The sequence below is a fragment of the Globicephala melas genome, chromosome 19 (assembly GCF_963455315.2).
Source record: "Globicephala melas chromosome 19, mGloMel1.2, whole genome shotgun sequence".
Classification (NCBI taxonomy): Eukaryota; Metazoa; Chordata; class Mammalia; order Artiodactyla; family Delphinidae; genus Globicephala; species Globicephala melas.
In genome coordinates, this window is record NC_083332.1 from 7,617,197 (window position 1) to 7,631,181 (window position 13,985).

The 13,985-nt window shown below is 59.0% G+C and overlaps 2 protein-coding genes across 9 annotated transcripts; one reads left to right on the forward strand and one right to left on the reverse strand.

Moving 5' to 3' along the window:
* Positions 1-169: 169 nt before the first annotated feature.
* DBP (D-box binding PAR bZIP transcription factor) lies at positions 170-5,525 on the forward strand. The gene is made up of 4 exons (XM_030873695.3): positions 170-308; positions 1,201-1,611; positions 3,231-3,442; positions 5,028-5,525. Exons 1-4 carry the CDS (start codon positions 170-172, stop codon positions 5,241-5,243), a joined length of 978 nt encoding a protein of 325 aa, XP_030729555.1. The 3' UTR covers positions 5,244-5,525.
* A 178-nt stretch (positions 5,526-5,703) lies between these two features.
* SPHK2 (sphingosine kinase 2) lies at positions 5,704-13,861 on the reverse strand. Of its 8 annotated transcripts, XM_060289738.1 has the most exons (8): positions 13,670-13,861; positions 13,333-13,461; positions 12,647-12,793; positions 9,222-9,696; positions 8,216-8,365; positions 8,005-8,099; positions 7,798-7,913; positions 5,704-7,389 (listed from the first exon to the last, which is right to left on the reverse strand). In XM_060289738.1, the coding sequence occupies exons 3-8, from the start codon at positions 12,683-12,685 to the stop codon at positions 6,291-6,293; spliced, it is 1,974 nt and encodes a 657-aa protein (XP_060145721.1). In that variant the 5' UTR covers positions 12,686-12,793; positions 13,333-13,461; positions 13,670-13,861; the 3' UTR covers positions 5,704-6,290. The 8 variants fall into 8 exon arrangements, with proteins under 8 accessions (XP_060145721.1, XP_030729546.1, XP_030729548.1 ...); XM_030873686.2 differs by lacking the exon at positions 13,670-13,861 and having other exon boundaries at positions 13,333-13,656; XM_030873688.3 differs by lacking the exons at positions 12,647-12,793; positions 13,333-13,461; positions 13,670-13,861 and adding an exon at positions 11,087-11,232.
* Between the last annotated feature and the right edge of the window lie 124 nt (positions 13,862-13,985).

Genomic DNA, 13,985 nt, shown 5'->3' on the forward strand with positions numbered 1-13,985 from the left:
ATCCCCGTCGCTCCTAGGATTTGCAGTGTTCTGGATACTGGAGGCTTGCAAGCTACGCTCGCCCGCCCCTGGGCAGACACTCGCCCGAACCACAGGAGTGTGCTGCTGACTGGCAAGCCAGCTGTTCGCCTCTCCATGAACCCGTGAGCCTGCGGGCAGGTGCCGGGCGATGGCGCGGCCCGTGAGCGACAGGACTCCGGCCCCCCTGCTGCTGGGCAGCCCGACCGGGGCCCCCCCTGGCGGGGGAGCGCTGCTTGGGCTGCGGAGCCTTCTGCAGGGGACCAGCAAGCCCAAAGAGCCAGCCAGCTGTGAGTTCTAGCCCCCATCTCGCCCAACTCAGACACCCTACTCCCTTAGTGCTGGGAGGGTCCACAGCTACCTCCTACGTGCCAAGAGTCCATCCTCCCAACCTTTATCTACCCAAATATTATACTTAGGTGTTTAGGCCCCTAGATCCCTCAGCACCCAGGACCCAAAAGTACCGGTTCTCATGCCTGTCCACTCCCAGGATTCAAGACTCTAGGCCCCAGCCCTCTCTTCCTTTTGGTTCCGAGAGTCTGGACCCCTGGGGTCCAGGGAGAAGGGAGGGGGGTGTGTCGGATGCTCACACGGTTGTTACACGGGCTTGGGCGGGGCCTCCTGGGGTCACATGGAGTCTAGGGATGAGGAATGTGCCCCAGGAATAGAGCCCCTTCCTGCCCCTTAGAGTGTGGGGGCAGGGAAGAGGGGGTACAGTGCGCAGAGAGTGGGGGGGTTGTAGATTACAGAGGAATTAACAGAGCTGTCATTTTTAATATCTCTCCTGCCCAACCCTCCACCTACCTCTGTCTGAACTTCCATCCCCCTTCTGTGTGTCTATCCCTTCCTGGGTCTCTGTCCCCATCTCTCTCTTTGCGTCCCTGTCCTCCCCTCTTTTTGAGTCTCCCTTCCTCTCTATCCCTTTCTCGGTCCGCCACCCCCGTCTCTTGTCTTTTCTCTCTGGGTCTCTCTCCCTCTCTGAGCCTCTGTCCCCTCCTCTCTCTGGGTCTTTGCCCTCCCTCCCGGGTCTCTCCCCCACTTCCCTCCTGCCCCCCCTCTCTCTGGATCTCTGCGGTGTGGGGCTCCATCTCCTCGTTCCTCGTGTCTCTCTCCTCTCGGAGTCGCTTCTTCATCTCCGTCTTTCTCCTCCTCCCCACCCTGCCCGCTTTCCCTGGCCCGCAGGTCTGCTGAAGGAAAAGGAGCGCAAGGCGGCCCCGCCGGCAGCCACGGTCCCCGGGCCGGGCCTGGAGCCAGCGGGACCTGCGGATGCCTCAGCTGGGGCGGTAGTGGGCGGCGGGTCCCCACGGGGACGCCCTGGGGCTGCGCCCGGCCCGGGTCTGTTGGCGCCGCTACTGTGGGAGCGGACGCTGCCGTTCGGCGACGTGGAGTACGTGGACCTGGACGCCTTCCTGCTGGAGCATGGGCTCCCTCCCAGCCCGCCGCCCCCCGGCGGCCCGTCGCCAGCGCCCTCCCCCGTGCGCACACCTGCACCCTCCCCAGGGCCCGGCTCCTGCGGCTCGGCTTCCCCTCGCTCCTCGCCCGGGCACGCCCCCGCCCGGGCTGCCCTCGGGGCCGCCGGCGGCCACCGCGCAGGTGCGACGGCTAGGGCGGGGCAGGGCCCTGGTTGGGCGGGGCTTGGACTCCAGAGGGCGGGGGTGTGAGAATCTGGGGGTCAGGAAGGTGGGACTGGGGCTGCATGCCCGAATTCCGGGTCCCCTAATTGGGAGATGTCGGGAGAGGAGTCCGGATTCTGTGTCCCCTAATGGATCAGGAACTGCGTATCCTGGACCTATAGGAGATGAGGGACTTGGGACCCCAAGTTCCAGGAAGCCTGCCCAGTGGTGAGGTCGTGTGAATTTTACGTGGGACATGAGGACAAAGGCTCTGGATACTCGAGGAGTAGGGATTGGGGTCCCAGGACAGTGGAGTTATTTACTGGGGAATGGACTGCACCCCAGAATCTGGACCCGGAAGCGGTGGAACTGGGGTAGGACCGGAAATCCTAGGCCTCTACGAGGGAGGAAGACGAGGGCCGGACACAGACTTCTGTTTCCCCAGGACAAAAGGGACTGACAGCCCTGCCTCCTCGGCCCCCCCATCCCAGTGGAGAGGGGCTGGCGCCCCGGGTCCCGGAGTCCTTCAGAAGGGACCTTCATCCTGGGTCTTCCATTGGGGCAAGGACCGAGCTTTCTATATTCCTGGGGTAGGGGCTTGGGGTCCCAGAATCGTGTATATCCTAGTGGCGAGGACGTTTGGGGCCTGAGAATATCGAGGGGGTCGGTTCTCGAGTGTTCCCTAGAGAGCAGAGGGGTCTGGATCCTTGGCGGTTGAAAGGTTCGAGCTGGGAGACCCCAGGGAGCAAGAGGAAAGGTGTGCTCCATCTGGCACCTTGGGGTAGCCAGGGGCGGACTGCAGGTTGGGGATTCCTGGACACACCTGCTCCTGGTCCGACCTCCGGGCAGGACCAGGGCCCTCCCCTTCCCAGTCGCACATTCCCGCGCCACGTGAGTCCTCTCCTCCCTCCTCCGTGCTTCGTGCTTCGCGCACGCGCGGTCACGCGGGAGGGGGCGGGACTGGGGAACAGGAGGGCGCCCGTGGCGGCAGGGGGGCGGGGCGGGAAAGCAGGCGCCAGCACGTGACTCGGCCCTGAACCTGTGTCCTCGGTTGGCCCCAGCTGGCTCTCTCTTAAAGGTACAGGCCTCTCTTACGCTTGAACCAACCTGGAACCTCAGAGCCCTTTATGCTTCTTGTCCCTAACTCTTTGGACTTAGCAGCTCTTTAAAGAGCTAACCTGAGGTCTTTTCGGTGCATTAAATTCCTTTTCTCTGAACAGTGGGGGGTCTAGGCTTTGTTTGGGGATTCAGTTAAGAAGGGTAGGACTATAGGGAAGGAAGCTAACGCTGTAACTCTGAAGTCCTGAGGTTTTAGAAGCAATAATTGAGGTTCCTGTGTTACTTAGGGCAAGTCACATATGATTGGGCCTCAGTGTTCCTGTGTGTAAAAGTGGAGCTGGTTTCATGATTTCTAAGCATCTTTGTGGCTTAAGGAACCTTCATATTTTATATTAGGGAGGTTGATCCCTGGCAGGCTTTATGTTAAACCCCATAAGGGCCTTCCTTGTGGTGGATATGATACCTGAGCAGGGGGTAGCCTCTGGGAACCCCCTCCCCAAAATAAATACACACTCAGGTGGCACATTCTATTTCCCCAAGGCCTGACCTCTCGGGACACACCCAGCCCTGTGGACCCAGACACGGTGGAGGTGCTGATGACCTTTGAACCTGACCCAGCTGATTTAGCCCTGTCAAGTATTCCCGGCCATGAGACCTTTGACCCTCGGAGACATCGCTTCTCAGAGGAGGAACTTAAGCCCCAGCCAATCATGAAGAAGGCACGGAAGATCCAGGTGCCAGAGGAGCAGAAGGTGAGCATTGCTGGGTGTAGGACGCAGGCTTCGTGGGTGCTGGCTCCAGAGCCAGCGGTGGCCCTTTCTTTAGTCAGACCTGGGTTTCTCACTTGGGATTAGCTCACATTCTCCTAACCTACAGCTAAGGACCAGTCCTCCTTGGCCAGGGGCTGCACAGGGACAGAGGTTTGGGCTTGAGATTTGTGCAAACCGTATCGTTGTGGGATTCGGACTCAGCCAGCACTGCTGGGACAGTTTTACAGGCTTGGAGCTTCTCCTGTCGGTTGGACCCAACACCCTCATTGGGGCAGGCTTCGGGCTTTACCAGGCCCAGTTGCTAAGGATAGCATCCTTTAGGAATGTGATATCAGCTTGTTTCTTCTGAGCAGCCAGCTAGGCAGGGGTTGGTCCTTGAATCTCTGAGCTGGGGCATCCTTCAGGGCAACTGCATCTGCCTAGGATGAAGCTTTGCCAGCCCCTCTAGGCCTTGTTTTCTGGACTCACTGTTAAGAGGTCTCAGGTTCTCATTAGCGGCCAGGGCCACATTCTGATTTGGGGTGCTTTGGGCAGTGACTGCATCTCTCTAGCATTCTGTCTTTGTCAGTCCTGGGTTCTTCCCTAACAAGAAGTACTTGGGCTTGTCTCACAGACTTTGGCGTGTCCTTGTGTAAGACACAACTACTTGAAGCAGTGAGTACTGGCCTGTAAACCAAATCTAGACCAGTGGTTTCTCTTGCCATGAGGCCTTGTTGCTAGGGAGTGGGTTTACCCTAGCTAGCAGGGACTAGGCTTTAATGAAATGGGGATGGAGGGGCATCTTTCAGAGCTCTGGGTCGTCCTTGTACTAAGGAGTGGTCCTCCTCCACAGCCCAATTCCAGGACTGGAGAACTCTAAACATAATGGTGTGGGGAGGTCTCAGGATAGGCCCATTTGCAACCAGGGACTGTTGGGGAGGAGGCGGCTCCCTGGCCTCTATTCAAAGCCAGTGGGTCAGAGACTGGCTGTGGTCACTGGGACCACTTACACCTCACTTTTGTTTGCTAATGAGGGGTGAGGTTGCCTTGGCAGCAAGGTCAGAAGGGCCCAGCTCTGAGAGGATTTTATGGGACACCAAACCCCATCACTAGGGAACCTAGGCTTTCCTTAGCAACCAGGATCTGGAAAGGTGATGTATAGGGCAGTGCTTTTCAATGGGAGAAGTCTTCAGACCCTGAAGGTCTTATTGCTAGGGAACAAGAATCCTTAGCAAACCAGGAGCTAACTGCAGGCCTTTTGTCAAGTGAGAAGAGCTGGGCCTCCTCTGCACAGTGGAGACTTGAAGCTCAGTTGCTTGGGGTGGGAGGCTATCTCACGCCTTAGCTGTTGCTAGGGGCCTGCTGTCCATAGCAGCCGGGGCCCTAGAAGGCCAGATCTTGGGTACCCATTCAGGGGAGATCGGGTATCCTCTAGGCCCCACTGCTGGGTGAGCAGCAGCCCAGGGTGGGGGTGGGGGGTAGGTTTCTTAGGTGCACTCTGGTCCTTGAAGTCAGAAGCAAAGCAGCTCCTCCCTTCTCTCGCTGGGCCGGGGCCCCTCTGGACCTCAGTGCTTTCCCACCCATCCAGGATGAGAAGTATTGGAGCCGGCGGTACAAGAATAACGAGGCAGCCAAGCGGTCCCGCGACGCCCGGAGGCTCAAGGAGAACCAGATATCGGTGCGGGCGGCCTTCCTGGAGAAGGAGAACGCCCTGCTACGGCAGGAGGTGGTGGCCGTGCGCCAGGAGCTGTCCCACTACCGCGCCGTGCTGTCCCGCTACCAGGCCCAGCACGGAGCCCTGTGAGGCCGCCCCCACCCCAACAGGTGGAGCTCTCCTCCGCCTCACTCAGACTTGCGCCCTGACGCCCTCTTCCCTCCCCGCCCTGTGGCCCACGGGCCGGCCAGCTGGGTGCCCCAGGGATGTGATGATGCAGATAAATACATTTATATTTTTAAGAAAAAGTGAGCCTCCCCGCTCCCTCGCGGGGGCGGGGAAGGTCCTCAGTGTGTGCCCCCCGGCACGTCGGGGACCCCATCCTCCCACCGCCTCCGTTAACACGATCCTGAATAAATCTTGAGAACCCCAGAGCCAGCTGTCGTGGGGGAGGAGGCAGCTCCCTGGCCCCAGTTCAAGGCCAGCGGGTCACGCTGGCCGCAGTCCATGGGCAGGTCTGGGCTTCGGTCCATAAAAGGCAGGAGCTGCTGGAAGTGCCTAGAGTCTGTTCCCTCCCACGGGTTGCTGGATGGAGGAAGGGGCGAGGGCCTGAGAGGAATGAAGCCACTACCTTTATTGCATAGACCTTTTCAATTGCTTTGAAGATTGGGGCTGGGGGACGCACAGAAGACGGAGGAAACGAACTTCCCCGCCCCCACCCACGGGGGGAGGGACATTAGTGCAAATCGGAGCGCCGCCCGGGGAACTTGCCCCTCCTGGGCTGATTGGCCAGCTTGGTGGAGACACCGGAGTAGACGGGGCCGGTTATCTAAGGCCTCCCCAGCCCGTACATTCCAGGTCACGTCACTGGACTACGCGTTAAGACAGGCTCCGCCCTCAGCCGACCTGGCTTTCTACGAGCCGTTCTCGAGGGTCTGGAGAACCCGCCCTCGTTGATCAGGCACTACCCTTGGGGCGAGCCCATTTCTCCGTGACCGTCAGGACCCCAACCCCCGGAATTCGGGACATCCTCCAGCATCACCTCTGGTCCCCTAGGGTAGGGCGCAATCCTGAGACCAGGCAGGACCACTGTAGCCTCCGCCCTGACTCTAGCAGCCACACCACGACCCCTAGCTCAGGCTCCGCCCCCTCAGGAATGTAAGCCCCGCTCCGGGCGAGTTCCAAGCTTGGTTGGAGTTAAGGCTCCCGCCCAGGGCAGCCTGAAGGACCCGTGAGCAGAGTACCGAGGCCGGGATGCACCTGCGCCTGCAATGGCCCATACTCCACCTGCTCCCCGTCCACCGTGAGCACGCCGCGGGGCGTGAGCGGCTCAAGGCGGAAGGCACGAGCCGCAGCGTAGCCCAGCTGCGGACAGCCCAGGCTGAAGTGGCTACCGCGCTCCATGGCCAGAAACAGGCGCAGGAGCGCCGCACGTGAGATGCCACCGCGCACCCAGCACAGGTGCACCAGGCCGTCGTCAAAGCGCGCGTGGGGCGCTGCCACTAGGTCAGCCCCCAGGTGACTGGGTGAGATGGCCAAAATAAGCACAAAGTCCCCCTCCATTGTCACCCAGCCTGGGGGTAGTGGAGCGCCTAGAGGAGGGAGCAGGTGGTCAGGTGGGCCCCCAGCAGAGATGGCTACCCGGGCATCAGGGGTGGGAGGTGGGAGCCCAGAGGATGCTGGCATTTCTGAGGCCCCCTCGGTGATGGGTGAGAGTTGAGCTGCCTTGGGGGAGCCAGGCGGCGAGGGCAGCAGTGGGTCTGGGGACAGTGGAGCATCCCCGGCCCCACCCCAGTCCCCAGCCAGCTCTGGGCCCCCACCGTTGAGGGACAGGATGGGCAGGGGTTCAGGTGAGCCAGGGGAGGTCAGGGCAGGCTGAGGCAGAGGCAGGGGCAGGGGCAGGTCAGACACTGAGCGGTGCAGGGGTGAGTGGGCCACGGGTGGAGCTGGGCCGGGGGCTAGGGTCAGCTCTGACTTGGCACGTGGCAGGCCATGGGCAGGGGCGGGTGAGGCGGGCTCCACCGTGGCAGGGAGGTAGGAAAGGCGGCCGCGGTAGGTGTGCAGTGTGGCGAGGCCCAGGACTGTGCCCAGCGTGAAGCGAGCACTGCCCAGGGCCCTGAAACGCTCGCTCTGGATGTCCACATCTGACACAAAGCCCCAGGCCACAGACAGGAAGGAGAAACAGCGGGAGCCGGAGGCCAGAGTGACGGAGAGCAGGTCCAGCGGGTGGCTGCCACCCCGGCAGAGCAGCAAGGAGCAGTTGAGCAGCAGGTCAATGCCCAGGGCCGGCTCAAACCTTCACAGTCAGACATGGACGGATACGGTGGGAAAGAGCAAACAGGCTGGGTGAGATACACAGTGCCAGGCGGGGAGGAGAAACACACAGACGGGTGGGGCAGCAGACAATGGGGAGAGGAGGCCGGGCATGTCCTGGGGCCTGCCCGCAGCCATTTGGCCACCTCCAGACGGACTCTTCTTACTGAGCCAGGTTCCCTGTCAGTTCTTTCATTCCATAAGCATTCACTGAGTGCCTCCTGTGTGCCAGGCACAGTTCTAGGCACTAGGGAGACAGCTAAGAACAAGACAGGCAAAAATGTCTGGGGGGTGTGGGGAGCATCCCTCAGCCAGACTGACCTGGCTGAGGGGAAGATGTGGTGCAGATGTACCAGGTCCCTGTTATCCCAGGAGGGCTCCTCCCACCTACCCCCCATGCTGGTTCACGGCTCCTGCCAGTGCGTTGCCCGAGCCACAGGGGAGGATGCCCACGGGGGTCTTCACGGCCTCTTCCCAGTCGGGGCGTTCTAGGAGTCCATTCAGTACCTGGAGGGTGGGAGACCAGACACCTGCGTGTTGGCCCTGGCCTCCGCAGTCCCGCAGGGCTCAGGCTTGGGGCAGGGTGGTCCTACCCTACCTCATACAGCAGCCCATCTCCGGAGACGGTGACGATGCCATCCCACTCGCTCAGGCTCAACCCCTGGACCAGCTCCCGGGCATGGTTATGTCGTTCTAAGGTGGGGAACCAGGAAGTGAGGCAGGTTGTTCCACCCCTGACCAACCACCACTCCCCAGGACTCAGGAGTCCTAGCCCCCAGCTCCCGCCTCTATCATGACACTGCCCTTACCTGTCTGGATGAGGTTGAAGGACAGCCCCGCTTCAGAGATCATGGGCAGCACATGGTTCTTACACCACTGCCAGGCCAGGCCCCGCCCCCCAAAGGGATTGACCAATAGGAGCAATCGGGGAGGCCTTGGCAGAAGGTCGGGGGTGATTTCTGCAGAGAGAGGAGAAGGAGTCTACAGAGGTCAGGGCACCAAGCCCCTCACCTCAGAACCAGTAACTGCAAATAGCCTCCAGTGGAGGTGGTGGAGGGCTGGCATCAAAACCTGCTGGGAGTTGAAAGTTATTTTCTCCCCGGCCTCACCAGCTCAGGCCCAGGTGTACAGCCCGCCCCCCTCCCAGGTGCTGAGACAAAGGCAGGGATCCGGTGTCTAATCCCAGAGCCCTTTGGACTCACGGGGGGGGGGTGGGGGGGGGAGCTGTGGTTTCCACCTTCCACACCCCCAAACACCTGGAACCCAGGAACAGGTTACTCCACTGTGAGGGCCTCACCCCCAGCCAGCCAGGACCAAGGAAGGCCCGCCGGCTGGGGACCCTGGAACCTTTACCTTCCTGTGCCAACTGAGTACCCTAGGTGGGGGCCTCTGCCTGAAAGCCTCCTCTGAATCCCCACAGCTGGATTAGATGCCACCTCTGGGCTCCTGAGACGCCCCAGGGGACCTCTGCGAGTGCCTGTCATCCAGGGTGGTGACTGAGCATATCTCACTTGGCTGCTCTCACCAGCCCGGGAGCCTCTGACTCATCTGTGGTCAGGACCCATGAAAGGGGGGAGGGGACAGAGACAGAAATCTCATGAGAGCAGCAGACCCAAATCCTTCTCTGCCTGGGATTTTGCCTTCTGTGCCCATCCCTGTCTGTGCATCACTCTTTCAGTATGAACCCAGAGAGACACATCACACAGACAGACACACAGAAAAGTAGAGACAGAGATGCCCACAGAGATGCCGCAGAGGGAGATCTGCGGAGACACCAAGGTGGCCTTAGGACAGAGAGGCCGCCCAGTGCCTCACCCCCGTCCCCAGGTAGTGGCAGTCCGCGGAGCAGACACGTGAGGGCAGTGGCCCAGCGCTGGGCCTCAGCACGGTTCTCCTCGTAGGTGGCCGCCCCGTCGGCCCGGAAGGTGCGTGCAGCTCTGCGCCGGCCCCCCCGCCGGCCCCTCGGGTAGGTGTAGATGCAGAAGTAGGCTGCTGAGTCCGAGGGGCTTCGGCTCCGCAGGGTGCAGCAGCCTGAGACCTCAGCCAGCAGGACCAGGCCACCCCGGGGCCGGGCTTCAGGCTTTGGCCGCAGCCGTTGTATGTGCAGGGCTTGTGGTGTGAGAGTGAGGGCGAAGCGTGGGCCTCGGGCTGGGTAGGAGCCAAACTCGCCATGCAGGAGTGGGGTGCTGGGGGTCAATGGCAGTGGCGGTGGGGGGGCCATGGCCTTGACCCTGTCCAGGGCGCTCCTAGGCCTGTGGCCCCAGCTCCAGGTCAGCTCCTGCTCTGGCCTCTGTGGGGAGGAAGGAGGGTAGGAGTCAGAGTCCAGGACCCCCATGGTGGGCAGAGGGAAGCAGGGGCAGGGCCTGTGGATAAGAGGAGACAATGAGGGGTGCTGACAGGCAAGATGGGAGCACCAGACAGGCCCAGACAAAGTGTGGGAAGACTGAGGACGCAGGGCAGAGGTCAGCTGGCCAGGAAGGCCAGCATCCTGGAGGGTCCACACCCAGGCATGCAAATATTCATTCCTTTATTCCCCAAATATTTATTCAGTAGTATGTGCCAATCATGGTGCCAGGCCCAGCAAACACAGCAGGGAATAAAACAGACAAAAATCCCTGCCTTCGTGGAGTTTATATTCCAATCGGAAGACAGGAAAACAAGATAGACATAAAATACATATCGTGTTGGATGACAATTAAGGACTTTGGAGAAAAATAATGCAAAGGAGAGAGATCAGGATGGTGGAGACATATAAATAGACATACAAAGGTAGAGAAAAACACAACAGAACACACACACACACAAACACCCCCACACACCTACACACAGTCAACTCCAGATGGAGAAAGTAACAAGGAAGAGGCACTGAGACACAAAGAAAAAGATCTGAGAGCCAGAGAAACACTGAGAGGAGACAAACAGCTTCAGTGAGATGAAACCTAATATAATGAAAGATACTTAGGGAGCAGAGTGAGAGTTTAGGGGCTCCAGAGGCCCTCTGAGAGTCAGACAACAGAGTTAGGAGAGAAAGAGCAGACAGGAGAGGCAAGAGGTAGGGGATGTAGTAGCTGGAGAAACTGAGAAAGGGGTGTGACATGGAGCAACTAAGGGGTCAGAGAGGTAGAGGAGCCACACGCAGGCACCTGCAAGGGACAGGAGCCAAGAGCTGGACCTCAAGCACTGACCTGGGTGTCTGGCCGCCTGCTCTCCAGGGAGAGAGTGGGAGCTGGGCCTGAGGTCCCCTCCCCCTGCCCTCTGCCCAGTTTCTGCCTCCTCCTTCCAGCTCACCTTTGTTCCCCACTGCCCCGCCCACCCAGTCACCTATCAGTTCTGCCCCTCACCTTCCCCAGGCGCAGAACTGCCCCAGACACACCCCCATCTGTGGACTCACTCTCAGGAGCCACCTCTGCCCCCTACCCTGGGCAGCTCTTCAAGCCCCACCCCTAAACTTGCATTGACTCCCCCCCCCCACTTAGAGCCCTAGATCTCCCCCAGTTCTGGGGCCTGCGCCTTGGTCGCTAGGTCCCCAGGTCTCTGGCCTGGTCTCCATTCTCTCCACCCTCCATGTACCCCAGACCAGGGCCTGGGTCTCCATCCATAGGTCCCCCCAATCCATAAGCCTGAGTCTCTGTCTCCGGTTCCCCGGGTCCCGGCCCTCCATCCCCACCCCAGTTCCAGACCTGGGTTTTCATTCCTGGATCCCTCAGTCCTGGTTCTGGCTCTCCATCTCCATCCCACACCCCTAGTACCCAAGTCCCGGGCCTGCGTATCTGTTCCTCTTGCTCCCTCAGTCGTCCTGACTCGGGTCCCTGTCCCGACACCCCAGACCCTCCTCACACGCCGGATCCTCCTCCAGGCGGCCACTCAAGTCAGCACCAACTGCCCCCCATCAGACCCAGGGGTGGGGGGGAGGGTGTGCATCCGCTCAGCCAATGGCCGCGCGGCCGGCCTAAGTTGCACCAATAAGAGCGTGCGGGGGCGGGGCCAGCAGACTCGCGAGCTTGGCGCAGGGGCCTGCCGCGGGAGAGCGGGAGAACTGGGCGGGGTAGCGCGCTTCGCGAGATCAGCCGCCATTGTAGGTGAGGGCATACGCGCAGCAGAGGCGGCTTCACGGAAGCATGGCCAGAGCCCCTGTCGCCATCTTTGTTGAGGGCAAGTGGGCCTCTCCCATCCTTTGACTTTATAAAGAGAAGGGGCAAGGGGGAGAAGGTCTTTAACTGCAGAAAGAGAATGACCCTAACACAGTTAACAAAGACCCAGAGATATGCAAAAACAGTAAAAGGGAACAGTGAACCAGAGTCAGAGGCAATAAGAGACTTGAAGAGAGAGTGTTGTCTCTTTTTCAGACAGTTACAGAGAGTCAGAGAGATGGACATAAAGAAAAGCAGAGATACAAAGAGACAAAGACAATGGAATTAAGAATGTGCAAGGTGGGCTTCCCTGGTGGCGCAGTGGTTAAGAATCCGCCTGCCAATGCAGGGGACATGGGTTCGAGCCATGGGTTCTACATGCCTCGCGGCAACTAGAGAAAGCCCACGGAACGAAGACCCAACGCAGCCAAAAATAATAAATAAAATAAATAATAGATTTTAAAAAATGTGCAAGGTAAGGACATAAGAAAACCCAGAAAATGATGGACACAGCGAGACATGGGGACAGACACTTTCAGAATGAAAACCAGGGAGGAGAGGCTCATTAATTCACAAACTATTTACCTTGGGCACAAGCTAGCGTGGGGGCAGCATGACATAAATATCTGCCCAGTGAATGACCCAGTTACACGGTAAGACGGAGACTCAGGAGAGAGACTGGGAGTATCTGAGAGAGACCTCTAGGTCAGGGGTGAAGGACAGAGAGAATATTAGAGGCTGAGAGGAACTGAAGCCAAGAGACAGAAAGCAAAGATGTTGACAGAGATACAGAGAGGCAAAGACACGATGAAATTGAAAGAAATCATGGCAAGAATATCAGGTGACCAATCAATGTACCTAGTGTGCAACTGAGAACAACAACAGCACCAGATAACATGTGCCAAAAAGTAACCCGGAGAGAGGGACAGAAATCCAGAAAGATGGAGAGACAGGGAAACACAGTGCGTGTGCTTAGGGCTCCAGGGGAAAGAAAGACAGATACAGTAATCAAAGAGGCCGGGACTCAAAGACCAAGGAACAGGGTCAAGGAGGAGAGAAGGAAACTGTGTTCCATCGTATGGTGATCTGGACTTTCAGATGGACACTTACCTGGTCCTGCTGCTCCTCTGCTTCAAGGTGTCCATTCATCTGCAGGCCCTCTGCTGTGTTATCACATCAGTAAGACCCTGGCCCTGGGTCGGAGGCCATGGGAAGGTGGTATGGACAAGGAGTCAGGCCTCATGGTGCAGGCCTGGGCTGTAGGAGCATGAAGGGCAGAGGAAAGGAGGCCAAGCTAGCAGTGCTGCAGGGCTTCCACGAGAACAAGTGGACAAGTCAGCTTCATCACTGCCCCAACCAGTCCATCTGGTCCCATCCAGTAAAGGCTAATAACAGCAATAGACGCCCCTTTTTGCAGATAAGGAAAGTAAGGCACAGAGAAGTTACACGACTTGCCCCAAATCACAGAGAGGTTGCCCAAGGTCACACCATTAGTAAGTAGCAAAGCCAAGAATTGAATTCGGTTACAGATGGTATCACCATCTTTCTGTCTCTTCTCCTCCTTGGATCTCTACCTTCCCTCTCTTTCTAGGTCTTCTAACTCCCCGGGTCACCATTTCGCCACCCTTGGTCTCTTTCCACTCCCCTTCTGGGTCTCCATTCCTCCTCCTCTTTGAATCTCTGTCTCCCTCTGAGTCTCTCCTCCCCTCTCTTTCAGGAGTTTTTTACTCATCCCTCTCTCCACCCCATCCCCCAAGCCCCGGGGGCCTCAGTTTGCCTCCTCTGTGCTCCAGTACCTTGCACGTCCCTCAAACCGAACCCGCTGGGCCACTTGAATCTCTCGGCTGGGAAAAGCAGCCTCCAGGTAGCAGGGGCTGAGTAGGGTTCAGGGAAGGGCCATCTGGGGGCAGAGGGAGAAGCTGAACCTAAAAGGTGGAAATACAGAATGCCATAGACTGGGCTGCAGCAAGAAGATCTCGGATTAGACCTCAAGTAAGACTTCCAGAGCTGCGGCCGAAGCTGGGAAGCGCAGCACGAGATAAGGCAGATGTGAGCCTGATAAGGAAACGCCCAAAGCCTGAGGTCAGAGGTTTCCCGAGGTCCCGACTAGCCCCGCCAGCCCCGCCTCCTCACCTCCAATACTCGGCCCTCTAGGTCCTCCGGGAGCCACAGAGAGGCCTTCGGCGTCGGGCCAGAGCGTCACCGCACGACACGTCTTCCTAGCTCCGCGCGACATCTCTCTGGCTCCGAGATCCCCTTCTGCCGGAAGACTATCAAGAACAGGGACTGGATAGGGCCAGAGAGGCCTCCGACGTGCTGGCCCTTCCCTCCTTGGCGTAGCGCTTGTTCCCCTTTAGATGTTCCTCCACCCAATTCCGGAATCGCCCATCTAGCTGGTCCTCCGATTCACCATAGAGAGACATGAGTCAAGGTAGAGCGCCGCGTCGCG

Coding starts and splice junctions, on each gene's coding strand:
- DBP (XM_030873695.3), top strand. CDS start 170: ATGGCGCGGCCCGTGAGCGACAGGACTCCGGCCCCCCTGCTGCTGGGC. Junction 309..1,200: donor GCCCAAAGAGCCAGCCAGCT/GTGAGTTCTAGC, acceptor CCTGGCCCGCAG/GTCTGCTGAAGGAAAAGGAG. Junction 3,443..5,027: donor AGGTGCCAGAGGAGCAGAAG/GTGAGCATTGCT, acceptor CCACCCATCCAG/GATGAGAAGTATTGGAGCCG.
- SPHK2 (XM_060289738.1), bottom strand. CDS start 12,685: ATGAATGGACACCTTGAAGCAGAGGAGCAGCAGGACCAG. Junction 9,697..12,646: donor CAGAGGAGCAGCAGGACCAG/GTAAGTGTCCAT, acceptor TCCTCCCCACAG/AGGCCAGAGCAGGAGCTGAC. Junction 7,914..8,004: donor GAGATGGGCTGCTGTATGAG/GTAGGGTAGGAC, acceptor CCCACCCTCCAG/GTACTGAATGGACTCCTAGA.